The following is a 20,924-nucleotide window of genomic DNA, read 5'->3' as shown; positions in this document are numbered from 1 at the left end:
GAAATTGTGTTATTGTTGAATACCACAATGATATTTGCCAAGATGAATTTTTTGCATGTGGGTGCATTCCAATAACATTTCTAGCTTCCATTGTTTATAGCAGAAATATATTACTATCGCCATATAAAAAACAAACCCAAAATACAAGAGAAATATTTAAATAACCAAAGCATTCAATGGAATACTGCATTTTACCTCTAAGTTCTTTTTTTTTTTTTATCACTCACAGACATTTAAAAAAAAAAATACCACCCTGATAACGTCAAAAGAGGAGAAAGGCTAAATTCAGGGAAATAAAGGAACCATAAATCAGGAAAACTTTGGAGCTGCTAGAAAGACACTTTAATTTTGTAGACAAAAGACTGCATTAAGGAGGAATAATGCAATAATCAAAGGTGAACGGATCTCTATTGTCTGGCGTCTTTCTCTGTGGGAATTTTCCCACCCCTGACAGCTGTAAAGGGGGGAGGGGCGCCGAATGGGGCTGCGCCTTTATTCTCTCACCCTCTTTCTCCCCCAGCCCCTCCTCTTCTCCGTCAATAAATGTCTGCAATCATATTCTTGAGCTCCTGTGTGATTTCAAGGTTCATCTCTTCCATGCAGCTCAAATACTAATTATCCCAGCTGTAATTAGTAAGATAATTAAATACTGGCTCACTCATCACTCTACCTTGTGTCGGGTCATGATTCTCCCAGAAGACCTTGAGCAGTTCCTCAAAGCTGATGCGTTCTGGCTGGTACACAACTCGGACTACTTCTGCATGGCCAGTTTTTCCTTGAAAGAAATGGAACGTGCAACCAAAATTTACTGACAACATCAATTTATTACAAGGTATTTGTTTCAAAAACCACAGACACAAGCGGAAATTCTTCCCTTTGAAAGAACGGTGCAAGGATAATTGCACTTTAAATAACAGTGTCATCCCAAATCTCTGTGGCTGGTTCTTTTCATATAAAAGTACACGGTTTCCTCCTAGCAAGTTTCCTAAGAGTGATTAGTGTCTTCTTTGTATTCCTTTTTTAAAAAAAGTTCATGAGGAAACAGTCTAGGGTTTTCATTTTTCTAATCCTACGCTCATGAAGCCCTATAAAGCCAAGCTGACATAGTGCTCAGGAAGATTTGAAAATTCTGAGAGGGAAATGAGCCAATTTACTTTTAACATCATCCTATACTATACGTGGTAAGCTCAGCTGCGCTACAGAGGGAGATGGGTCAGATAAAAAACACATAAAAACGGGCTTATAACTCATTCACATGAGATAAATTAGCTAACAGAGGGACATATTTGCTATGCTGCCAGCACTGAGGCAAGGGTCAGGTTGAAATACCCAGGGGAGCATTAAGTGTTTGCTCAGCCTAATTCGTCTCTGCAGTAAACAACTGCAATAGCAAATGCATCTTTGCACTATCTGCTTTTAGCAGCTCCATGCTCAAATGCAGGCCTAGTTTTAAGAAACATGGATTTCAGCCCAGTTGCAAGAAGCTGTGCTGCAATCTGGAGGGCATGCTGTTCAAATCCATCAGTTGATCTGAGGGAGAAGAATAGGCAATCTCCTCCCATGCATTTAACTGCCTCTGAAACACCCCACCACCACCCCCCGCCCCAGAAGGTTCAGCTATTATTGGCTCTGCCTCGGTTGGTACACAACACCACACAACAGTACCACTTCTAACTTAAGAATATGGAATATATTTTATAGTTATGTTGTGTTCTATACCACCAAGTGGGAAACGACTCAGCTAACCCTCCAGCGGGCTTCTAGAGGCAGTAAATTGCATACTGAATAACCTATATAATTCCAAAAGAAGAAACAGGGTATGTCTTGAAAACAGTGCAGCCAGAGTGCTCCTTAGAGGCAATGATGGCAAAGCCTTGTCCCACATACTTTGAGCCTGTTACAAGGAGAGGCTATTCCTTCCAAAGGGATGTCGTACTTGGAAAGATGGAGGGTCAGCAAGAGAGGAAGAACTTCAACAAGATGGATTGTCTGCAGTAATGGGCTCAAGAGTTTCAGAGGTGATAAGGGTGGCACAGGAATTCAGATCTGTTGTTCATAGGGTTGCAATAGTCATACTTAACATGATGGCACCTGAGAATAACAAATTACATGGAAGGGGATTGTCCATCTTTCTCCCGCAGAGCATGTGGTAGATGAAACTGCATGTCTTTAGGTTAGAAATACATACAGCTACTTACCACCAAGCCACCAGAGTTCCCGTACAGTTTTAGAGCATGGAAAATAATAGATCACTCACTCATCCCACACTAACTATATATTTGTATGCTTTTTCATTTTTCTTTTTTTTTGCTCTAAAGGACTTTACAATAAATAAAGGCCCAGGAATTGATGGAATACCAATTGACATATTTCAACGAACAGATGCTGCCCTGGATGCACTCACCAGGTTGTGCTAAGAAATCTGGAAGATAATTTCCTGACCAACTGACTAGAAGAGATCCATATTCATTCCCATACCAAAAAAAAGGTGACCCGACAGTGTGGAAATTATTGTACAATAACACTAATATCACACACTAGCAAAATCCTGCTGAAGCTTATCCAGAAACAACTGGAACAGTACATTTACAGAGAACTACCAGAAATATAAGCTGGTTTAAATGAGACCATGGCACTAAAGACATTATCACCAATGTCAGATGGATCTTAGCACAACACTTGATTTTATTATGTGAAACCTATACTTGGACCAGGAAGCAGTCCTCAGAACAATGCAAGGAAACACCACATAATTCAAAATCAGGAAAGGAGTGCATCATGGATGCATCCTGTCTCCATAACTTTTTAATTGATATACAGAAGAGATCATTCAGGAAGCTGAGTTTCATAATGAGGAATGTGGCATCAGGATTGGAGGAATACTCATCAATAACCTGTGTTATGTAGATGACACAATCTTGCTTACTGAAAGTGAGGAGGACCTAAAGTGCTTTAGGCAGAAGGTCAAGGATTATAGTCTTCAAAACTGACTGAAGCTCAACATCAAGAAAACAGAGATTCTCACCACTAGGCCACTGGCAGCACCACGATAGAAGAGATTGAGGTGGTTAACAATTACAGCTTGGTTGGCTCCACAAACAACATTCTGGGCACCAGCAGTCAGGAAATCAAAAGACGAATTGCAGTGGGAAAATCTGCTGTCAGGGACCTCTCCAGAGTCCTGAAAAGCAACCATGTCAGTCTAGAGACTAAGGTGTGCCTAATCCAAACCAAGGTCTTCACAATTACTATGCATCAGAGAGCTGGACAATGACTAAAGATGACAGAAGAAGAATTAATGCCTTTGTGTTGTGGTGCTGGAGAAGAGTCTTAAACATACCATGGACTGCCAAGAAAAAAAACTGGTCTGTCTTGGAGAGGGTGAAACCATGTTTTCTCTTGGAAACTAGGATTTTGACACTCCACCCCACATATTTTAGAAACTTGGCCAGAAAGAACTGTTCCTTAGAGAAGATCATCATGCTTGGAAGAGTGGAGGGACAGTGCAGGATAGGAAGACCCTGGATGAGATGGATTGATACAGGAACTGGGGCTTATTGTGTCAGAATCAGTGAGACTGGCTGAGGATAGGACAAGTTTCAGAGCTGTTGCACAGAGGGTCATTATACATCGCACGTGACTCAATGGAACATAACAACAACAACAACTTAGTTTGCAAATTTCCCCTGTCCCTCACAATGTGCTAATTATCGCTTTTTAATTTTCATGACCATCCAGTCATGTAGGCAGAGAAGAGAGAAATTCCCATTTTAACAATGGGAAATATGAGATACAAGTAAGTAAGATTTGACCATTGTCACACAGCTGATGAAGGACTACACCATAAAGAATTATCTTCTGGTTTCCTATGCAGGTACTTACCAATACATCAAAAGAAATAGAGTAAGGTAAAGATTTAGAATATGGATCCAAAACAGGGAAGAAATGTATTCATTGTCTTTAAACTTACACCTAGCATTCACATATCTTTTTTTATTGTACAAAAAAAAAAAGAAATTTTAAACATTGTGAAGCCTAGAAAATGTAGAAAAGGATAAAAAGAAATGAAAAATTACCTATAATCTACACAAAAACTACTATGAATATTTTTGTGCTTTTCTTTCTAGACATGTACCAGTTATAAGCACAAGCCATCTCATACATAAATTGTTTCACGTGATCATTTCATCTTGTCTTACTTACCTGGTTATTGTATTTCTCCCTGTCTTTGAAATTTTTAGAAAACATCATTTATAATGACTTCATCACAGTCCTTTAGGTGGTTGTATTATTACCTATGTAATCATTTCCTACCCCACTGGGCATTTAAATTGAATCCTATATTTATCTATTAATGTCGTGTACATAAATAGTTATCTGTATTTCGTAAGCTACCCCAGCCACATTTTAATAAGTGTAATTTTATATTTATAAATATTTTTAAGTTTCTTGATACTTAATGCCAAACCATTTCTCAATTTCCTCTCCCATTAGCATCATCTTTGAGGGCTAGTCTGTCATTAGTATAATATCTTTAATCCTCTGTGACTTATACCTGTAAAATAGTAATGATCATGAAGTATTGGCTGGAATTTAATTACTAGTGAGGTGAAAATATTTATGTTTATTAGTAATCTTATTGTTTGGCCCAATTTTGTTCCTAGTCTTTTCATTCTGACCTACGGATGCTGGCATGTTCTGTAGGTAGCTGCGCTGCCGACTCAGAGGTGGGGCCTCTCCAGCAGTTCAAGTCCACCTGAAGCTCCACAGGAGAAAGAAAGGCAGTTTCCTCCTGTGTAATTTATAATCTCTGGAAAATCTGCTGGAGGGTCAGCTATGAGTCAGTTTTGACTCCCTGGTGACGAGTTTTTTAAATGAGATTAACATTTTTCACTACCTGGTTAGTCTATGATAAATGGTGGTAGCATAGTGTCTGACGTGGTGTGTTGCTAACCAAAAATGTCAGCACTTAAAATCCCTAGCCGCTCCTCAGGAGAAAGACAGGCGGTGCCTTCCTCTAAAGATACACAGCCTTGGAAACTCAGTGGAGGGGGGCAGTGAGTCAGAATTGTCTGCATGGCCGCAGAGTGGTGTTAGTCTATACAGTTTTATAATTCAAATGCTGCAGTTATGCAAGGTTGCCTCTAAACAGATTATATTCTAAGACATATGAAAAGAATGTAGCGGGGAATTATGGGAGGAAGACACACAATGTATGGTAATCATGTTACTGTTAAACCACTTTTTATTTACTTTAAAAGTCTTATATCGTACTTTGAGCTGTTCAAATGAACAAGCCAATTATATAAACATTAAAACCCACTGACTATTAAAAAGACACTGTTTTATATGACAGATATATTTGGTATTAAAGTATTAAAATCACAATAGAAATAAAGGCAAAAGACAAACAGGCAATTCACACAGCATGAAAAAATGTAAATGAGAAAAAATATGCTGAATATCAGTCATCAAATAAATGAATTTTAAAACACTAAGATGTCCTCTCTTATTATATTTTGTAAAAATTACTGAAAAGGCAACATGGAGTGGCTAAAGAGACCATGATACTGGTGTTTTTATGTGGATGGTGGCAGTTTAAAATTTCCACAGTCTTTGTGAAACCAACTCACAGGTGTAGCAAGAACCACAAAGATACTCATTCATCTTAGTTAAGTGGTTTAGGAACTCAATCCCAAAGATAGAACTTTAAATAATGGAGAACACACACACGCACAAATCCACTTCATCATTATTACAGTGGTAGAATACTCCAAGAAAATGAAAAGTCAAGTAAAAAAGAAATAAATTATGATATAAGCACATGATGAAATATTATATAGAAACACTATAATAAAATCTAAACCTAGTAAAAACCATTACTATTTGCTTCACACGAGCATTTGGCAGGTACTTTATGCACATGATATCACTTAATGCTCACAATAATTGTGCAAAAAAGATCTGGTCTCCATTTTATAGATGTGATAACCAAAGCTCTCCACCAATTTTCTCACACAAAGCTTCCCAGAGAGTAAGTGGGAAAACTCCAGTGAAGATTAGGTTCAAGGTTAGGTTCAAGTTCATCTTATAACTCTGTGCTAGACTCTTGACTATATAAAGCCCAAGTCACCTTATGGCTATAAAATGTCATAGGTAAATGTCCAGATTATGAAATCAAGACTGTGCGGTAAGGGACATGTAGGCTATCAAGAATATTGTACAGATTCGGGGTCTTTTTCTTCTCTGGTAGCACTAGAGGAGCAGAAGAGATTTCCACTAAGCAGCAAACACTATGAGACATAATTTTGATACAGATATTATTTGTGGAGAGGGTTAAAGAAGCTTGGTTATTTCAAAGAAACTATTACCATTAAAATTCAAACTCCATCTGCATTGATAAACAGTGCTAAGATGCCCTTGCCAAATTCACCTTTAAGTTTCTTTACTTATTTCTTCAAAATAAAAGAATATGTATAAAACTACACAGTGCAAATGATGAAAAGGATTAAGGGACTAGAGACTACTCACAGAAATGCCCACACTTTGCAGACACTAACCAATGTGCTAGGCTCGTTTGATTTCAGAGGCCAATCTGTAAACACTTTCTTGTGCTTCCAGAGAAAAATGGCCATATCGTAAAAATACTTTGAGCTATGTCTTCGCATAGCATCGTGTAAAATAACATGATAGATGTGATGTACAAATGTGCTTGTTAAAAAAATCACAGCAGCATTATAGGTGCTTTAAAATTGTTGTTCAAAAATGCCTTTAAAGTAAAAATAAAAAGAATGAATGTTCGGAGTATTTTCTCTGTTGTTTTACTCCATGATCTCAGAGGAAAGTGAGTGAATTCAAAAGCGTATATTACAGGTGTCCATTTTTTTTTCAAGATAAAATATCCAAGAAGAGGTACATGGAAGCATTCTACATGCAGGCAACTCCAGCATTCTGGAATCATCCAAAGTAGCACTGAGGCTGAGCCATCCACAGATGCTTTTTTAAAACAAAGCCAAATGTAAAACCAATCTATTTTAAGAATCCTATTTCATAGCTTACCATTTATTAAATATCATGCCTTTATCTAAATCACTTTATAAACACTTTATATGTATTAGTGTTGTTTATTCTCATAAAACTCTGAGAAATATATTATAATTCCTATTTTTTTCAGATGAGAAAAATGACACACAGAAAGATATTAGGAAATTATATATTAAAATGTAGTCGGGGTGGGGAGGGGGGCAGTGTCGGGAGGACAATATACCAATGAAGGAATTTTTCTTTTACTTTTCAAAGAGAAGTGTTAACTGGGGGTGAGGGGTGGGCAGGGAGAAAAGTGAAACAGTGAATGAGTGAAAACCCAAAATCTGTAAATGTTCATTAAAATTAATAAAATAAAAAAAAGAAGTAGAGTCAATTCATTTGTTGATGGGCACTTGGGCTGTTTCCAATTCCTTGCTATTGTGAACAAAGCCACTATAAACTTAAGCGTGCATATATCTGCTTGGGTGGCAGTTATGGTCTCTTGGGGTTATATTCCCAGTAACGGAATTGCTAGGTCAAATGATATCTCTATTTGCAACTTTTTGAGAAAGTGCCACACCACCTTCCAGAGCGGTTGCACCATTTTACACTTCCACCAACAGTGAATAAGGGTTCCAGTTTCTCCACAACCTCACCAGCATTTGTTGCTTGCTGTTATGTTAAATTTTGCTGTTCTTACTGGGATGAGATGATATCTCATAGTCGTTTTGATTTGCATTTCTCTTACAGCTAGGGATTTTGAACATTTCTTCATGTGCTTTTTGGCCATCTGAATGTCTTCTTTGGTGAAGTGTCTGTTCATATCCTGTGCCCGTTTTTCAATTGGATAGAGAAGCTGTGGTATATTCACACAATGGAATACTACGTTCCATTGAAAAACAAAGAACTCATGAAATATTATTCAAAATGGGTGACCCTGGAGGACATTATACGAGTGAAATATCAGTCACACAGGGACAAATACTGCATAGTGCCATTGTTGTAAAACAGGACTGACATCGGGGTTGGGAGGAGACTCAGAAAGATGGGATAAATAATGTATACTGCATTGAAACAGATGAGGGATAGAACTGTTTAAAAGGGATATGTGATTAGGTATTATTGTTATGACAGGAGTCTAGAACGAAAGCTTCATAGTGGAGTGGACCTGGGGGGAGTGATTGTAAAACAATGAAAGAATTTTTCTTTTACTTTTAAAGAGAAGAGTGTATGGGAGGAGGGAGGGGTGGGAAGGGAGAAAAGTGCAACAATTAATGAATGGAAATCCAAAGTCTCTGTAAATTTTCATTAAAATGAATAATAATAAAAAATTGTTTTTAAAAAGAAGTAGAGTCAAGCTTTAAGCCAAGTCTAATATTCACATTCCAGAACACTTAATGGTGCTCATGTGAGTTCTACACCTAGACCAAGAAGATTTTGTGTAAACAGAACAAAGGAACATTGCATGCTTTAAAATTAAGAAAGGCATGCATCAGGGTTGAATCCTTGCCCCATACAATCCTTTCAATCTGTAAGCTGAGCATATTATTCGAGAAGCTGGGCTCTATGAAGAAGAATGTGGCATCCTGATCAGAGGAAGACTCATCATAGTTGAGATGACACAACCTTGCCTGCTGAAAGTGCAGAGGAATTGAAATGCTTGCTACAGAAGATCAAATATTGTAGCCTTCAATATGGCCTGCACCTCAATGTGAAGAAAACAAAAATTCTCACCACTGGACTGATAGTTGACATCATGATAGATGAAGAAAAGAATGAAACTGTCAGTGAATTCCTCTTACTTAGATCCACAATAAATGCACTTGGCACCAGCAGAAAGGAGATCAGGAGACATATTGCACTGGGGAAGTCTGAAGTTAGGGACCTCTCCAAATTACTGAGCAGTAATGATGTTAGTTTGAGGATTAAGGTGCACTTGATTCAGACCAGGGTCTTTTCAAACACTTGCTATGCATCTGAGAGCTGGACAATGAATAAGGATGACAAGAAGAACTGATGCCTTTGAGTTGTGATGAGAGTATGGACTGTTCCATGGACAGTCAAAAGATCAAACAGATATGTCTTGTAGAAGGAGAAGTCAAAATTTTCTTTGGAAGCAAGCATGGCAAAGTTTTCTCTCACATAATTTAGGCATGTTTCTAGGAGAGGCTATTCCTTGGAGAGGGACACCGTGCTCAGAATGGTAGGACAGAGAAGGAGAAAAAGACCCTCAACCAGCTGGATTGACACAGTGACTGCAGCAATGGGCTTGAGTGTGCCAAAGATTGTGAGATTGACATAGCATAGCACAGGGTTCAGTTCTGTTGTTTATAGTCACTATGAGTTGTACTTGACTAGATAGCACTTCACAACAATATTCACATTCACAGATAATGAAAGGACAGCATAAGTTTGATTTTAAAACATATAACAACCTTCAAAGAGTGGATGGTGAGACTTCATCTTTTATATTTCAGACACATTTTCAGGAAGAACTAGACCCTGGAGAAGAATATAATGGTTGTTGAAGCAGTTGTTGTTGTTGTTCTTAGGTGCTGTCAAGTCAAGTATGACTCACAGTGACCATAAGAAAAGCAGATCTGAATCCTGCCCTCCTCTGTGCCGTCCTCCTCATCCCTGACACACTTGAGCCCAGTGCTGCAGTCACTGTGTCCATCTAACTGGCTGGAGGTCTTCTTCTTCTAAATAAAACAGAGAACAGTCCTCAGTGAGAGGGACTGAGACAGTGGCTGTAAACATAGCACAGACGAAAGGATGATACAGGTCTGGGCAGTATTTTGTTCTGTAGTGCATAAGGTTGCTGACTTAAAATGGAGTTGATAGAAACTAACAGTAACCAAAACCTTATGAGAAAGGGAAATAGCCATTGTGGACTGAAGAAGTCTGAGTGGTTCATGAAGGACATCTTGCATAAGGCAAATATTATCAGCAAAAGCAGAAATTCCAAGAAAAGGGATAAAGGGATAGAGGAACTTGTCTTTTCTGCTGTAGTGTCCATACCCTGCTTCAGGACCTCACCCATCAATCCGTTCCTGTTCAGGCCTCTGTGCTGGTTGCTTCTACTTTCCCCTGCTGCACTCAAATAGTATGCACCATAAAACTTACTTTGCTTTTGGAGCCACATACTATCACAACTACCCTGTAAGGTTGTCAAAATTATTATTATCATGTTCATTCTGCTGATAGGAAAATTGAGTCAAAAGAGATTAAATCACTTGATCCACTTCTCAGAGCTTATAAGTGACTGAGATAACCCAGAATTCAGCCAGAATCCAGTGTCTTCTCCTTTCTGCGTTCTCTCTTACATCTGCCCAAAAAAGCATAGAGAATCACATGTCTGGCCACCAGGACCTTCTTCCATAACCTAACAATATCCAACTTCAGTTCCTCCACATCTTTATAGCACAGACAGCCCCCATCTCCACCTCCATGCAACTGGCGCATATTACCCTCCTTGCTCCCTCATCCCCCAAGCCTCTCTTATTCTGAAGGTTTTCCTAAGTCCTGAGCATGAAAGCTTAAGAAGAACCATGCTGCAGTGATAACAGTTAATTAGATCCAGTGGGTTAGAGATACTACGACCCAGAATCTTCAGGTACGTTATGTCTCCTTAGGTCCTTAAGAGGAGTATTATGATGAAAAAAAGAGAATACATTGTAGCACGTGACTGGCACACAGAGGGAATTTAAAAAATGATGTTTCTCCTGCCCTGAATTAGTCTTGAGAGTGTAGCCACGCAGTGTTAACATTAAGTATTGATTATTTCCAGAATGTTCATGTAGTCTTTCTTCACATATAGTGAATGCTTTGAAAAAGGAACTATGATGCTAGTTCTCTGGAGTCATCCCAACACTGAGCAGTTAATATCATGGTAATAAATACATATGAGTCAAAAGATTAATTGTTGTGGATTTTCCCACTATTTACTTAACCTTTGTCAGGATGGATGTCTATGATGGTCCAACACCACACACCACTGTAATAACCAGTCCTTAAATGAAATCACACATTCATGCTCTGCTTTGCCCTTCTATACTTAACCACTAAATTCTATATAAGCCTTGCTACAGATCTTAAAGTGTGAAAAGTACTAGGTATAATTAATATAGCTACAACACTTTATGGAGCTCTGGTGACCCAGTGGGTAAGAAGTTGTGTTGCCAACCCGATGGCAGGCAATTCAAATCTACCAGCTGCTCCTCAGGAGAAAGTCAGGCAATTTCTTCCTATGTAATTTATAGCTTCTGAGAACCCACAGGAGGAGTTAAACTCATCAGCACATAACAACAGACAATAACGTATTACTTCACTCTATGAGCGCACTTCAGCGTTTTATTTAAAGAAACCTCCTGAAATGTTAACCAATTCCATTTCCAAGGCTGTCTTTAAGCCAAATTTTTATGCGAGGAAAGTTAGATACAGTTTTATTTGGCATCAGCGAGTATTTGTCTTAGCATGTAATATTTAGAACCCTGCATTAGTCGGTGTATTGGAAATACATGGAAACATCTTCAACTTAATAATACATTAATAATAATGATGATAATAATGTGCTGCTGCATGTTGTAAAGAGCTTGATAATTATTATGAACCACTGTATGTGTCTCAACTTTTCAACAAATACAGGTTATACATAATTTGGATATTTGTAACCTGAGGACTGCCTATATTCCCAATTGTTTTTAGGTGCCGTTGGGTTGAGTAAGATCCATAGTGACCCTATGAACAAAAGATCTGAGCACAGTCCTGTCCTGTGCCCTCCTCACACTTCCTGACACACAAGAGCCCATTGTAGCAGTCATTGTGTCAATCTGCCTAGTTGAGGGTCTTCCTCCCCTTCGCTGACCCTCCACCATTCCCAGCATCATGTCTTCTCTAAGAAATAGCTCCTCATAACAATATGCCCAAAATATGTGAGGCAAAGCTTCATCATTCTTACCTCCAAAGAGCACTCAGGCTGCATCCTCTCTAAGACATATATCTATTTGTCCTCTTAGTCACTAAATAATACAAATTTACTGAACATCTACTAAGTGCCAAGCACTGCAATGACTGCTAAGGATTCAATGGTGAGCAAATGTTAATATGACGACAGCAAAAAATACAATATAATACAATCAGTGCTTCTTATAGTCAGAGGACAGCTATGGTACTATTCTGGAAAATAAGATGGCCCAATCTGGTCTATTTACGTTGTAGATAAAATGGGAGACGTGAGCTATAGCGATTTTTCATTAAATACTAATATTCTTCAACCCCTCTCATCTTTCCCTGCCAACGAGATTCAACTAAGCTGTTAAATCACATGAAAGAGCACACAAAAAGATCCAGGTGTTTAAAGAGAAGGAAAGAGGGTGGATGAATAATACCACCCCCTTCCTCATACAGGATTCAAAACACTACTTTTCTCTTGCTAATTAACTACAAAGAGGTAAGATGTCAGCTCAGTTTCATCTCCAGCTCCTGCAGATAGAAAATGTGATTTCCAACAATGTACTCATTATAAAAAAAAAATCCTAATACATCAAAATTGGATGCCCTGTGGAGTTCATTATAGGATTTGAGGAGTGTCTATACTGCCATTTCATCTTGGCTTTTTTTCTTTTGTCTCATCAGTCACTTAAAATGTCCAAAGAGAAATGTAATCTTTAAAAGCATCCTAATGATTGAAAAGTGTAAAAAAAAATACTGTTAGAGCAATTGTTTTTTTTTTTTTTTGTCCACCATGGAGAGACATGGTGGGAAAATTATAAACTTCTGGTGCATATTTAATACAGACATATCTTTCAGATATTATTCTCTCAGAGGAACGCTATAAACACAGTTGAATACTTGATCAAGAAAATTCCATGAGAAATCTATCAACTACAAGCACTAATTCTCTCTGCCACTGAAGGTTTCTTAACATTGTTTTAAAGATAACTGGTATAGGGCTGAAGAGCTCACTTAGATTCTGTGTCCAACCTGCTTACCTGCTGCTTTCAATGGCTGAACTTCATTCTCAGTGTTTACCCTTTAAGCTGAATTCTCCAGAACATTAAACATATTTGAATATGTGTGTCTGGATTTATAAATGGCTATTTTCTAGACCAGCACCAACTCCCATCCAGCAACAAGGGTGTTGTTATTAGCTGCCATCGAGTCGAGTATGACACAGAGACCCTCTGAACAGACTGGACTTATATCCTATTCTGAACCACTTTTATTTATCTACTACAAGCTTGAGTCCATTGTCACAGATATGGTATCTCGGTGAGGGTCCTCCTCTCCTTTACTGACTCTACACCTTTTCAAGCATGAAGTCTCTTTCCTAACAACATGTCCAAAATATGTGAGATAATGTTTCACCATCTTTGCCTAAAAGGAACAATCTGGTTGAACTTTCTCCAAGGCATATCTATGAATTCTTTTGTAAGTCCATTGGATGGATACTCAGCACTCTTCTCCAACACCATAAATCAAATATATCTATTCTTCTCTTGCCATCCTTATTCTTGTCCAGCTCTCAGATGCACAGTAGGTGACTAGAAAGACTATGGCTTAAATCAGGCACAGCTTAGTCTCCACACTGGTATCACTACTCTTCAGGACTTTGGAGAGATCCCTAAGAACATACTTTCCCAATGCTATATCTCTCCTGATCTTCTCACTGTGGTACCAAAGATGTTGCTTGTGGATTCAAACAACATAAAATAGTTGAAAATTTCAATCTTTTCTTCATCTATCATGATGTTACCTGTTGGTCTAGTGGTATTTTTGTTTTCTTGATATTGGGATGTGATCCATATTAAAGGTTACAGTGCATGATAGTCTGGAGGAAACACTTCAGGTCCCCCTTACTTTAAGCAAGAATAATTAATGTGTCATCCACATAATGCAGGTTGTTGCATCTCCATTCCTGATGCCAGACACTTCTTCATAACGTCAATTTTCTTGAATGATTTGCTCAGCATACAGATTGAACAGGAACTGAGAGCGTATACAGCTCTAATACACCTTTACTAATTTTAAATCATGCAGTGTTCCCTTGATTCTTGGTCTAGGCATTGATTTTGTATAGGCATAATTAGGTGTTCTGGAATTCCCACTCATCTCTAAGTCAACCATAGTTTGTTACGATCCATGCAGTCAAATGCCTTTGCATAGTCAATAAAACACAAATAGACATATTTTAAATAGTCTATCACAAGATAGACAAAGAATATGAGAAAATACCAAAACTAACCTGTCAATTACATGACAAGGGATGATGGGACACTTATAGCTAAAGAAAACAAAGATAGTTTTCATGTATTATCTGGTTTAACAAACTGTTGTACACTAAGAAAATATAACTTTATCTTGTTGTTGTTAGGTACTTTTGAGTTGAATATGTATGACTCAGAGTGACCTTAGGGACAACTGATCTAGACACTGCCCTATTCTATATCAGTCTTGTAATCTTTGGCACACTCAAGCTCATTGCCACAGTCACTGTGTCAACCCACCTGGTTTAAGGTCTTCCTGTTTTTTTCACTGCCCCTCCACCTTTCCAAGTATGGTGTCCCTCTACTAGGAATAGCCTCTCCTAGCAACATGCCCAAGTATGTGAGACAAAACTTCATCATCCTGGCCTCTAAAGAGCACTATGGTTGCACTTTCTCCAAGACATCTGTTTGTTCTTTTGGCAGTCGATGGGATCTTCAGCTTCTCCATAACACCACAGTTCAAAGGCATCAATTCTTCCATCTTCAGTCATTGTCTAACTCTCAGATATAAGTGATTGAAAAGACCATGGTTTGAATCAGGCTTACTTTAGTCCTCAAACTAACACTATTACTCCTCAATACTTTGGAGAAGTTCTTGATTGCTGACTTTCCCAGTGTAATACATGTTCTGATTCCCTGAATGTTAGTACCAAGTCCATTGATTATGGACCCAAGGACCATGAAGTCCTTGACAATCTCAATTCTTTCTCTGTCCATCATGATATAACTTCTTGTTGTTGTTAAGTGTCGTCAAGTCGTAGATGACTCATAGCAACCCTATGAATGAAAGACCTGAACACTTGCATAATTTTCATTGTTTCTCCACGTTCATAGAGTTTCCAGAGGCAAGCTACTTCAGAAGTGGATGCCATTTTTGCTTCCAAGCTTGTTTTAGTGTTGCTAAATAGGCCACCAAGTTGAAAAAGAAGTTTGTTTGTATCTGTTTTGTATAAGAAGAGTGATTCACATCTCTTGTGTCTTATCAGTATTTAATGGAAACTAAACAAAATTTTAAAAATCTTCAAAACCAAGAAACAAAAGAGCAACCACAAACCCCTCCCATCTCCTTCCCACTTCCCTGCAATTCTGACATTAGGAGTAAAGGTGTCATTCTTGGGTGGTCCTCAGAGCTCTATAGGTATTGCTGATGTAAAGCTAGGAAAGAGAACCATGAAATTAAACATTTGATACATAAGGCTATCCCTAAACCAGACATGAGATTTATTTATGCTATTAACAAAGTCTCAACATTTCAAAATACATGAATGGGGTCATTTAATGCAAATGATAGATTGTATTTCAATTCTACTATGACATCCAACCAAATGTCTTTGCATAGTCAAAGAAACACAAAGTAAGCCTCTTTCTGGGATTCTTTACTTTCAACCAATGTCTATCTAATATCAGTAATGATATTCTTCATTCCATTGTCTCATTTGAATCCAGCTTAAATTTCTTGCAGTTCTATGTTGATGTACTGTTGCCATAATTTTTTAATTTTCAGTAAGATTTTACTTTAATGTGATAATAATGATATTATTCAATAAGTTCTACATACTGTTGGATCATTTTTTTTAAAAAAATTAGAACAATACGGATTTCTTCCAGTCAGTTGGCCAGGGAGCTGTCATTAAAATTCTTGGTATAGTCTAGTGAAAATGTTCAGTGCTACATCTGTTGAAACATATCAGTGAATCTTATAAATTCTTGGGGACTTAACTTTTTTCCCAATGCTTTCATAACAGCTTAAACTTCTTCCTTCATTATTATTGGTTCTTGATCATATGTTACTTCCTGTTATGGTTCAGTATTCATCAATTCTTTTTGGTTCAGTGATGCTGTATGTATCTGGCGTATTGTTTTGATGCTTCCTGTATCATTGAATATTTTGGCCATAGAATCTTCCAGTCTTACACAGAAACTCAAAATTGTTCTATGACTATGGAAAAGCATTTGACTGTATAGATCATAATAACTTATGAACAACATTGAAAAGAATAGGAATCTCAGGACACTTAATCTTACTCATAAGAAAACTATGCATAGATCAAGAAGTAGTTGCTCAAACAGAAGAAGGGAACATTACATGATTTAAATTCAGAAAAGGTATGCATCAGGGTTATGTCCTTTCCACAAGAAAGGAGCTAGAGTATTGAATATACCATGGCCTGCTAAGAAAACAAACAGGTTCGTCCTAGAGAGGGTGAAACTAGGCTGCTCCTTGGAGGCAAGGATTCTGAAGCTTTATCTGACATACTTTGGACATGTTGCAAGGAGGAATCAGTCCTTGGAGAAGGATGCCATGCTTGGAAGGGTGGAGGGACAGTGCAGGAGAGGAAGACCCTCTATGAGGAGCATTGATTCAGTGACTGGGATAATCGCATTGGGTGTGTCAGAGACAGTGATACTGGCACAGGACAGGGCAGGGTCTAGGGCTGTTGTACATAGGGTCACAAGTGACTCAATGGCATATAACAATAACATCAACAGACTTTATGAAGAAGAATGTGGCAGCAGGATTGGTGTAAGATCCTTCATCAAACTATGTTGAGCATATGACACAATCTTGCTTGAAGAAAGTGAAGAGAATTTGGAATACTTGCTGCAGAAGATGGAAGACTACAGCTTTTAATATGGATTATACCTCCACATAAAGAAACCAAAAATTCTTACCACTAAACAGATAGGCAACATTATGATAGATGGAGAAAAGACTGAACTTACCAACTATTTCATTTTACTTGGATTTGTAATTCACATCTATTGTAGCACCAATAAGAAATAAAAATGTGTGTTATGTGTTACACTGAGGAAATGTGTTATCAAGGAGCTCTCCAAAGTGCTAAAGAACAAAGAAGTCAGTTTAAAGACTAAAGTGTGCCTGATGCAAGCCATGGTATTTTCAATTACTTCCTATGCATCTGAACGTTGGATAATATATAAGGAATATCAAGGAAAATTTGAAGACTTTGTATCATGGTGTTGTAGAAGAATATTAAATATGCCATGGATTGTCAAAAGAACAAACAAGTCTGTGCAACAAAGGTATTCCTTAAAGCCAAAGATTATGAAATTTCATCTTACTTACTTTGGTCATGTTGCCAGGAGGGGTCAATTCTTGGAACAAGACATCATGCTGGGAAAGGTAGAGGGTCAGAGAAAGACCCTCAGCAAAATAGAGTGACACAATGACTTAACAATGGGCTAAAGCATATTAAAGATTATAGGGAGGGTGCAGTGTAGGGTGAGGTTCAGATATGTTGTTCCTAGTGTTACTATGAGTTGCTGTGGATGGCACTTAACAACATAATCACAACACAACTCCCAGATGCATGTTAAAAGACCTCACTTTCATCTCAGTGTTTTTGAGTCAGAACTGACTCATAGCTGACCCTCCAGTGGGTTCAGAGACTCTCAGTGTAAGGAAATGGCCCATCTCTCTCCACTGAGTTGCTAGAAGATTCAAACTAACAGAAGCAACACCTTTGGGTTAACAGTCCAACTCCCTACAAACAAAGCAACATTTCTTAACTGATAGGATCGACACACATTACTTCACAAAATTCGTATCATTGTTAAAATTCCATAACTTCAAGATAATTCTCCCTCTATTGAATCAGCCTACCTCCTTTCACACACCACTGGTATAATCTGTGCCTTTTGAGGTCTCAAAAACAAGAGCAGTCACTCTTCTAAAATGTCTTTTCAGAAAGTTGAAGACTTCTTCTATTAAGATGTTAAAAGAACATTGATTTTATAGTCTGGGGGGGGGTCATATTTTATTGCATATCCTTTACTTGATAAACCACTTGTCCAAACCACAGTGTCCTCATCAAAAAGGAAATATTTGCATTTGTCCTGTCAATGTTAAGATGTGGCTAAGACTCTATAATGGAAGAAATAAAATGAAAAGCACTTAGGGAACTAACTGGTAGCAATGCAATCTATGATATTATTACTAGTTTTTCCACATTGTTGTTGTTGTTATGTGCCATCAAGTCATTTGCAATTCATCGCCACCCTATGTACAATAGCCCTGAAATCTACTCTGTTCTGTGCTAACCTTATTGGTCCTGACACACCTATCTCCATTATCCCAGTCACTGAATCAATCCATCTCATCAAGGGTCTTCCTCTCTTGCACTGTTCCTCAACCCTTCCAAGCATGATATCCTTCTCCAAGGACTAGTCTCACCTTGATACATGCCCAAAGTAGATCAGAAAAAGCTTCAGAATCCTTGCCTCCAAGGAGTAGCTTGGTTTTATCCTCTTCAGGATGAACCTATTTGTTCTCCTGGCTGTTGTTGTTTGTTATTAAGAGCCATCAAGGTGTAGGTGACTAATAGCAACCCTATGAACGAAAGTCCTCAACCCTTGCTTGACTTTCATCCTTTCTCCATGTTCATAGGGTTTCAGGAGATAAGCTATTTACAGAAGTAGATGCTACTTCTGCTTCCAAGCTTATTTTAATCAGGGAGCTCCGCCAAACACTGTTCACCATGTGTAACAATTATCGCTTTTGACACATCAGTGTCACAGTGTTCAGTTTCACAGCAACCACAAGTTACCTCTCTATGGCAAGTGGACACACCAGGGCTATATGACTTAGAAGAATGTTTGACCAAAAACAATTAAGAACCGGCCTGAGGGCCTCGGATTAGAGTCACCCACCTTTGGCTTGGTAGCATCACTTTTGGTCCACTAAGACAACTGGTCTCTCTCTATGCTGTTAAGTGCTGTCGAGTTGTAGACAACTCTTAGTGACCCTATGAATAGAAGTCCTCAACACTTTATAAGGCAGTTCATGGTATATTCAATACTCTTCTCTAGCACCACAACTCAAAGACATCAATTCTCTTCCTAAAATCTCTAGTCATTGTCCAGCTTTTTCACGCATGGCAAGTAATTGAAAAGACTATGGTCTGGATCAGGTGCACTTTAGTCTACAGACTAAGGAAATTGTTGCTCTTCAGTACTCTGGAGAGGTCCCTGAGGGCAAGCTTTCCCAATGCAACTCATCTTCTGATCTCTTAACTGCTAGTACCAAGAGTGTTGTTTGTGGAGCCAAGGAAACTAAAGCTGGTAACAATCTCAAGCCCTTTACCATCTATCATAAACCTGCCAACCAGCCCAAGAATGAGAATCTTTGTTTTCCATACACATGTGCAAATATAATCAGTCAAGTCACAATGGAACTTCATTATAAAGAGTCAAAGGCTTTTAAATATTTAGTATTTAAGTTAAGAAACACAGAATAATATGTACTGTTCTCCAGACAATGAATTTCTCTGAGAAAGCTGCCAAGAACAAATTTTTTCTAAAAGTGTGTGTTCCTTATAAAAGACAGCTAGAAAACCCCAAAACAACAATGGAACAGGTCTTTAAACTAAGTTACATTTTTTTCCATGTTTTCCCACTTATTCTTAACAAAATGTTTTCAACTCCTAGAAGAAATAATAAAGGCATTCCTAGTGAAATCTGCCTTTATGACCTCTATGGATACTTACATAGATTTTTCTAGAGGAGCTTCTTTAATTCATCAAAAGATAAAGATAATTGCCTATTTGTTTTGCAAAGAAGTAAAATTACAGTTGCATTTTAAGCTTACTCAATTGCACCATATGTTATCCACTTGAATGTTGTATTATTTATAAATACCCCACATAAGAATGCTTGGCAGTAGTGTTCAGGAAGCATGGCTCTTACTTATTTAGATGTCTAAATTCACTAAAAATAAATATAAGCTAAATTTAAGTATTTTTAGAAGAATGGAACTAAGAGCTAAACTTTTGGATTTCATCATAATAGCCCTTTGGTGAAATATTATCAGTTTTGCCTTGATCTAAATAGTAACAAAAATGCTAGTTATTTTATATGAAAAATAAGTCCAGGAGCCTTATTTTGAATGGCAATAGATAACTGTAACTTAATCCTAAATTAATAACTGACTTGGTAATACATCAAATAGTAACACTTTAGAATATCTGCACTATACGAAAGCCACCAGCTAATTTTAGAAATTTTGTTAAATATGTGAGTAAAACATTGCCCAGTCATCTGACATCTTCATAATGTGCTGTCCTTAAGCTCAGTGTTGCAGGCACTTTGTCAGTCCATCTTGATGAGAACCTTCTTTTTTTTCACTAAACTTTTAATTTCCTAAATATGATGTCATTCTCCAGAAACTGTCTCCTCTTGATAACATATCCAATGTATGGAAGACAAAGTCTCACCATTCTTTTTTATTTTTTTAAACTTTTTTTATTATTTTGTGTGTGTGTACCATCAAATCAGATCTGACTGGTACAGGAGCAGATTGCCCCTTCTTCTCCAGCAGAGCACCTGGTGGATTTGAAAATGTATGGAGATAGGAACCAAAATTTGACCTTTAGTCTATTCCACCTGAATTTCAAAACTATCTCAGGAATAGGTTTGAGGCCTTGAACATTAATGAGGGAAGACCAGATGAGCTGTGGGAGGATATCAAGAATATCAACCAGGAAGAATGCAAAAGATCACTACAAAGACAGAGGAGAAATAAAAGACCAAGATGGATGTCAGAAGAAACTCTAAATATTGCTCTGGAAGATATTGCTGAGAAGCCAAAGCAAAGGGAAGAAATCAAGTTAT

The 20,924-nt window shown here is 37.8% G+C and overlaps 1 protein-coding gene across 2 annotated transcripts in view; it reads right to left on the bottom strand.

Annotated features, from left to right (window-relative positions):
• LOC102856699 (mitochondrial peptide methionine sulfoxide reductase-like) overlaps positions 1-20,924 on the bottom strand; it is a 619,405-nt gene that overhangs the window by 196,701 nt on the left and 401,780 nt on the right. For both annotated transcript variants that reach the window (XM_006884879.1, XM_006884880.1), the window contains one exon: positions 671-775. In XM_006884879.1, coding sequence (XP_006884941.1) covers positions 671-775 — 105 coding nt within the window. The remainder of the gene's footprint in view (positions 1-670; positions 776-20,924) is intronic.

This window comes from Elephantulus edwardii, unplaced genomic scaffold (genome assembly GCF_000299155.1).
Source record: "Elephantulus edwardii isolate Elephantulus edwardi_28Jun2011 unplaced genomic scaffold, EleEdw1.0 scaffold00038, whole genome shotgun sequence".
Taxonomy (NCBI): Eukaryota; Metazoa; Chordata; class Mammalia; order Macroscelidea; family Macroscelididae; genus Elephantulus; species Elephantulus edwardii.
Note: the sequence above shows the minus strand (reverse complement) of the source record. Positions and strands in the feature narration are given on the sequence as shown.